Raw genomic sequence first — 7,488 nt, 5'->3', positions numbered from 1 at the left:
CTTTTAAGAATTTTGCAAATTTGTCCCAAAACAAAATGAATTCCAAAATAGTTACAATCCGTAGCGATCATGGTGGTTGTCGCATCCGCGAAAAACAACCGGCGGGCTAAAACAAAACAAACAGAGCCGCCACCGTGCGTTATTTATCCCAAAGAGGGAAAGGAAACGCTCGAAGTAAACCTGGAAAAGACATGGTCTCGCGACCAAAGAGAGATGGGATCGGGAGTCGGTTATGCGAAGGGAAGGTATTAGCACCCCTACGCACCCGTCGTACTCGACGGGATCCACGCTCAGAAGGAAAGAATAAGGTTGCTAAAACTGCTCACAAACATCACACACACACTGGAAACAACACAGGTGGGAGAAGAGGGGAAAGGGCTCGCTAGGATATCGCTTCCTATGCCTACGTATCTCATCTGGAATGAGAATCAGAGCTACCGTAGTTCGGCTCACGCACGCCGAAACAAAACACACGCACAGACGCTGAGACGTCAAAACAAACACACAAACAGGCAAACATGGAAACCGAATGCCAATCGCTGGACTTACATCAGACTCCGAACCAACAAACACACACAGGAAACCGACTGCCAATCGCTGTACTTACGTCAGACTCCACACAACAAACACCAATAGGATACAGACTGCTAATCGCTGGTCTTACGTCCATCTCCTAACACACAAGAGGGTTAACCAACAAACAAGTTACTAAGGAGTCTGGCACTCGAGCCTAGTAACTGTCAAGCAAACACACACAAAAAGGAAAAAGGGTGCCCAGAGAGATCTCGTACGATCTCCTGCCTACGTACCTCATCTGGTATGAGGATCAGGGCAACGTAGTTCCCCTTAACAGGGGAGAAACTTTCTCCTAACCAGAGACTGGGAAATGACAAACTAGAAGGGAGACTGACTCGAGCCTAATAGTTATCATGTAATCCACAATGGTCCTAGGTTGAGGTTTCTATCTAACTTGCACAGGCAGCAAGCTATCCTAAACGGGCAAAGCAAAGCAAACATACACACGATTAGCACACACTATATACAAACAAAGTGGGCTCACACAAGGTTAGGCTGTGAAGCACAAGCCAACTGGAATCGGGTGATGTTAGCTCTTAACCCTAACAGTGAGAGTTAGGGTGAAGCAGATGAAATGGGGAGTGAGGGTAAGACCTCACAGCTCTTATCCCTGGCCTGGGAGAGCTTCAGACAAATGAAAGTGGGAGTTCAGAAAGTTGGAACTCTTCTCCACATATGACTGACTCAACATGGATCTTGGGTTAATATCCACAATGCATCAACACAAGGTGTGTGAGCAAAGGGATGACTCAACTGAATAGCAGGAGATGGATTGCACATCTCTTTTATCTGCCAATTGCCTTATCAAAGGTCTTTTCCTGCTTGGCACAAAGATAAACAATCACAAGCATTGCCTCTTAAGGAGGGCTTCAGACAGGTGCCTGCCCAAGTAACAGGACAGGTCTTCCAGACTACATGAAGTCAGAAATATTATACCTCAATGTGGTTAAGCAACCAAGCAACAGCAAAAGCAAGTTCAAAAGAACTTAAGCAACTAATGTACCTGAAAACAATCTAACTCAATCAGTATACAACTCAAAAAGTCAAACAGACAGTTAATAGTCAGCAGTCAACAGTATACAGTCAAACAAGCAATGCTACAATGTGCAAGGCACAAGCTCAACTCAAATGAGCTAAAAGCAACCTACAAAACAAGTCAAGGTTAGTCAACATCAACCAAATAATCCAACTCAAGCAATGTGAATCAATCTCCTCATGGCCATATGCTTCTTATCCTGAAAACAAAGCTCAAACATAAGCACAAACCACTAGGACAAGGCCTAGGGTCAAAGATGGAGAAAAAATTCAAAACAGAACATGAAATTTCACATGAATCAACTTCAATCAATTAAGAACATCATCCAAAAAGTCCCATATCAATATCAATCACCAAATCCATTTCATGACCAATTGAAGTTCAAGGCAATTTTAAAGCTCAAAAGTGACCAACCAGAATGAAAAATCTCAATTAAATCCAGAAATGATTCCAAAAATTCCAAGAAACTTCATGCTCATTCTCAACATCCAGAACATGCATCACACAAAAAATCAGGACATTTGGAGATCAATTGGCATGGCAAACACATCACATAAGTTGAACAATCAAAAGTGTGACACAAACTGTCACATCATGCGAACACAAGCATAAAACAGCAACGGAGCATGGAAAAAATGTCAAACCAAAGCCAAAATGTCCAGCAAAGTGTCTAGAATCACTACGCCAAAAACTGGAATAGACAGCACACCTTAGAGGGCGCTTTATTACAAAAGCGTCCTCGAAAGTGAAGCGAAAAATAAGGAGCAATAGACAGCGCACTTTAGAGGGCGCTTTTGTAACAAAGCGCCCTCTAAGGTGAAGCGAAAAAATAAGGAGGAGATAGAGGGACAACAATACATGGCGCTTTTTAGAAAGCGCCCTCTAAGGTTACCCTTAGAGGGCGTTTTTAATAAAGCGCTGTTATAAGTCCATGTGCATTTCCAGCTTATAAAGCGCTTCTGGAAAGCCTTAGAGAGCGCTTTCATAAGCGCCCTCTAAGGTTACCCTTTAGAGGGCACTTTGTTTCCACAAGCGCCCTCTAAGGTGAAACGAAAAAATAAGGAGGAGATAGAGGGACAACAATACATGGCGCTTTTTAGAAAGCGCCCTCTAAGGTTACCCTTAGAGGGCGCTTTTAATAAAGCGCTATTATAAGTCCACGTGCATTTCCAGCTTATAAAGCGCTTCTAGAAAGCCTTAGAGAGCGCTTTCATAAGCGCCCTCTTAGGCCCCCTTTAGAGGGCGCTTTTTTTCCACAAGCGCCCTCTAATGTCCCCTTTAGTAAACATTAAAATTATAACATACTGCGCGTTTTGTTATTTCACTATCTGTTATTAGCGTTCTTTTTCACGTTAGGGTTCTGAGGCGTTTTCCTTCCACCTCTGTTAGATCTACATGCGCGTTTCCTCCTTCTACCAATCAAAGGTACACGCTTTTCCCAATTTCTGTTTTATGTTATTGCTTTGTTTTAGCTTTGCCCAATTTCTGTTTTACCTTATTACTGCGCGTTTCCTCCTTCTACGTTTGTTTCGACCATGATAGCGGATGCAATAGGAAATTGACGGTTGGTTTTTAGTGACCATGATAGCGGATGTAATGGGTTATACGACCTATGAACATATGATTTTGTGTCAACACCAGTATCATTAGAAACCTAGGTCCGAATGTGTTTGAACTCTTCTGAAATTGTTTTTTGTTTATTCTAATTAGTAATGGATAATACATGGATGTCTTCCAATCGATTGTCGAGAGAGTACGAGAATGGGGTATCAGAATTCGTTAAGTTTGCCGTTGCGCACGCCGAAGACCCCAGTAGAATGATATGTCCTTGCTTGGGTTGTTGTTATGGGAAACAGGTTGACGCAGTTCAGTTGACATCGCATCTAATGAGGCATGGAATTGATCGAAGTTATACATGTTGGAATTTGCATGGTGAGAAAAGTAACGATAATGTTGAACCGGGGGATAGTACGACCTATGCCTCAAACTATAGTGGCGCAGATACATACGATTTTGATCGAGTTGAAGAGATTGCAGAAGCACTTGAAGGAGATCTTAAGGATTGTCCCGAAATGTTTGAGAGGTTGGTAAGTGATGCAGAGAAACCTTTGTATGATGGTTGCACTAAATTCACAAGATTGTCTGCGGTATTAAAGTTGTACAACTTAAAGGCGGGAAATGGGTGGTCGGATAAAAGTTTCACAGAGTTATTAGCCCTTTTGAAAGATATGCTTCCTGAGGATAATGTTCTTCCCAATCGAACATATGAGACCAAAAAGATGTTGTGCTCTATTGGCATGAGCTATGATAAGATACATGCATGTCCAAACGATTGCGTTTTGTTTCGAAATGAGTATACATCGTTAAATGAGTGTCCTAAATGCGGTGTCTCGCGATATAAGAACAAGTTGTCTCCAGCAAAAGTCTTGTGGTATTTTCCTGTTATTCCGAGATTTAGACGCATGTTTCGTAGTGAAACCGATTCAAGACACTTGACCTGGCATGCAGATGAAAGAATTATAGATGGAAAGTATCGACATCCGGCAGATTCACCACAGTGGTTGAAAATTGATAATGATTATCCTGAATTTGGAGAAGAATCAAGAAACCTTCGCTTGGCATTATCTACTGATGGAATGAACCCACACGGTATCCAGAGTATCTCACACAGTACATGGCCTGTGATTATTATGATTTATAACCTACCTCCATGGGAGATCAAGGTGATATTGATAGGGTGAGATACAAAGATGAGTCTTTTATTCTAGCCTCTCAAGCTAGACAAGTGTTCTATGTCAATGATCCGAAAAGTACGAAATGGTCTATAGTTCTTTTTTCCAACAAAGTAATTGATGAAAACACTGGAGATCAAGGTGATATTGATGTTGAGATTGAATCGTTTACCAGAAATGATCAAGATGAGAATATTATATCAAATGATTCATATATTAGAAATGATCATAATGAGGGTATTTGGATCAATCCAACCGTCCGTGTTGTTAAGAGACATGTAGAACATATTCCAACCAAGAAAAGAAAGAGAACTTAGTGAAAAAGGTACAGGTCAAATGATTTTAATTGTTTTCTTTATTACAGGTAAAATGACTTTTATGATTTTAATTGTTTTTACATTTGTCATCTGATTTTAATTGTTTTCTTTATTACAGGTAAAATGGCTATTATGAAGTCAATCATTCGTGCAAGAGACAAGGGTGTAAAATTTGAAGTACATTGGAGTGCTGAAGACCAACTAATTTTTTTTCATCAGGCTTGTGTCTCAATAGAGGATGGGTATCTACCTAAAGTTACTTTTGTAGTGGTCCAAAAGAGACATCACACCCGTCTCTTTCCTGTCAACCCCAAAGAGACCGATAGAAGTGGAAATATTATGCCAGGTTTTTTCAATATATTTCTCAACGCAGCTGGTATATATTATCATTTGAATTTATCACTTTTTGCTGATTTTGTTGTTCTAAATTGTCAAAGGAACCGTGGTAGACACCAGCATTTGTCACCCTAGGGAATTTGATTTTTACCTTAACAGCCATGCAGGAATTCAGGTAATATTAGCTATGTCATTTAACTTTATGCCATTGTTTACTATTTGTTGCTCAATCGCCTTTTGACAGTTCTGTGTTATTTGCATTTGGACGTGTTCTTTTTGCAGGGGACTAGTCGACCAACGCATTATCATGTGCTGTATGATGAAAATAAATTCACTGCAGACCAGCTACAGAGTTTGACCAATAACTTGTTATCTTGTATGCAGTTCCTCCTGCCTATTATGCACACTTGCTATTATTCATCATGGGTGGATGGGCGTTATTTTGTTTAGTATTGGTTAGAACTACTAGACAGCTTTTGGATACAGTGGTCACTGGGTGTTGGTTGCTATGGATCTTTCGAGACTAATAGTGTATATTGTTGTTGTACTTTTACTAAATCATGAATATGTTGTTGTATATTGTTGATCAAAGAATCATATATTAATGTTGTATATATGAAGGATTAATGTTGTATATAAATGGATTCATGTTGTATATATCAATGGATTAATGGTGTATAACATTGGATTAAAGGATGAATTCAATATGAATTTTACACTTTTGCAGCATGCGAACAGGTTACCAATTAAATATCCACTGTTTTTCAAACAAATTTTTTTAAAATAACTAACACTTTAGAGGGCGCTTTTCCCTGAAAGCGCCCTCTAAACACTTTACATTGACAACTTTAGAGGGCGTTTTTTCCTGAAAGCGCCCTCTAAACACTTTACATTGACAACTTTAGAGGGCGCTTTTTCCTGAAAGCGCCCTCTAAACATTTTACATTGACAACTTTAGAGGGCGCTTTTTCCAGAAAGCGCCCTCTAAGGTGTCCCTTTATGGACCACTCCAGAGGGCGCTTTTTTCTGAAAGCGCACTATAATGTGGCCACTTTAGACAGCGCTTTCTCCAAGAAAACAAAGCATTGTCTTTACCTATGCCAGCGCCACTTTAGAGGGCGCTTAAAAGCGCTGTTATAGGCCAAAAAAAGCGCCCTCTTTTCCCTCTTTTGGCGTAGTGAATAAGCATGCAAAATTTCACATTTATTAGATAAGAAACAAGCATTTCACAACATGATAACCAAGGCAAGGTCAAATAAGCATACATGATCACATAACCTAGCACCAAATAAAATCCAGCCACACAAAAATTTGGAAATTATGATGATAAAAAACTAGATGGAACAAGGAACAAATAGCAAAAAACCAGGTATTTTTTGGATCAATTTTCAATTTAATATGAATTTTTGAAGTTTGGAAAACAACATTAAAATAAAATGGACAATGCATATGGAAATTGGAGGGAAAGATTAAATGGATTTAAGTTTGAAAATATGCTGCAGGTGATACGCGTATGGTGCCCAGTGATACGCGTATGGCGCGCATGGTGCCCAGTGATACGCGTATGGCGCACAGTGATACGCGTATGGTGCACAGTGATACGCGTATGGCCAGTGGTGGTTTCCACCATCTTCTTCGCGAAGACGGCGGAGCTACAGTGCATGCGTTCAGAAAATTTCCAGAATTTCGCCAAAAAAATATATCAACAGAAAGCTCATCCAATGGAGATTACAGATCAATTAACATCTAATCCTAATTCATCAAGATCAAAGAGAAACGAGCAAAACCATTTTGACATGTCAAACTTTAATCAAGCATAACTCATTCATTTCTCATCCATTTCACACGAATTTTATATCAGATTAATCAGCATGAAAAGCTCTACCTAAACATGGCAATGGATTGAAGAATTAAGAGACTCGAGTTGTTACCTCTTGAAGAGCAGAACAATAAAACCAGCGATTCAAGCTCCTAAAGTGTCCAGATCCACTCCTATATTGATGACTTGAAGCTTTATGACGAAATTGGAGCTTGTAATGGCTTAGATCTTGATTAATTTTCCACTTCCATCTTCATGAATTTGCTTGGAGTGTGCTTGATTTTTGCTCGAATTCAATGATCCAATGCTTGATTCTTCATCCACTACACTCACTAAACCAGAATATGGAAGAAAAATGCTATGCTATGTGGAGAATTTTCAAGTTTTGATTGAGAGAAAATTTTGGAGTGAAAAAGTTTCAAGATCCAAAAATGATGAAAAAGTGATTAACCTCTTGAATTTTGTTATAATTAGAGTATATATATGCTCTACTAATCACTCTCTAATCACACTTAATCAAATGGTAATTGGAATTAGCAATTTTAGGTGCAAATGCAAAATTTGGATTTTCACCCTATGCATGGAGTGCATGGTGAATAGTGCACGAATTTCCACTTAATTTCCCTCAAAAATCTGTTTTGGAGCCAATGGAAATGGTGTAATGTTCAAATA

At 39.4% G+C, this 7,488-nt stretch overlaps 1 protein-coding gene across 1 annotated transcript; it reads left to right on the top strand.

Moving 5' to 3' along the window:
• Positions 1–4,785: 4,785 nt before the first annotated feature.
• On the top strand, positions 4,786–5,715 carry LOC127127405 (protein argonaute 5-like). The gene is made up of 3 exons (XM_051056589.1): positions 4,786–5,007; positions 5,099–5,172; positions 5,280–5,715. The coding sequence occupies exons 1-3, from the start codon at positions 4,794–4,796 to the stop codon at positions 5,445–5,447; spliced, it is 456 nt and encodes a 151-aa protein (XP_050912546.1). The 5' UTR covers positions 4,786–4,793; the 3' UTR covers positions 5,448–5,715.
• The last annotated feature ends 1,773 nt before the right edge of the window (positions 5,716–7,488 follow it).

The sequence above is a fragment of the Lathyrus oleraceus genome, chromosome 1, assembly GCF_024323335.1.
Source record: "Lathyrus oleraceus cultivar Zhongwan6 chromosome 1, CAAS_Psat_ZW6_1.0, whole genome shotgun sequence".
NCBI classification, from domain to species: Eukaryota; Viridiplantae; Streptophyta; class Magnoliopsida; order Fabales; family Fabaceae; genus Lathyrus; species Lathyrus oleraceus.
This window is presented reverse-complemented; position numbering and strand designations above follow the sequence as displayed.

Excerpts from the sequence above, each read along its gene's own strand:
- LOC127127405 (XM_051056589.1), top strand. The coding sequence starts at position 4,794 with ATGAAGTCAATCATTCGTGCAAGAGACAAGGGTGTAAAATTTGAAGTA. Across the intron at positions 5,008-5,098 it reads AAGTGGAAATATTATGCCAG|GAACCGTGGTAGACACCAGC; the intron begins GTTTTTTCAATA and ends AAATTGTCAAAG. Across the intron at positions 5,173-5,279 it reads ACAGCCATGCAGGAATTCAG|GGGACTAGTCGACCAACGCA; the intron begins GTAATATTAGCT and ends TTCTTTTTGCAG.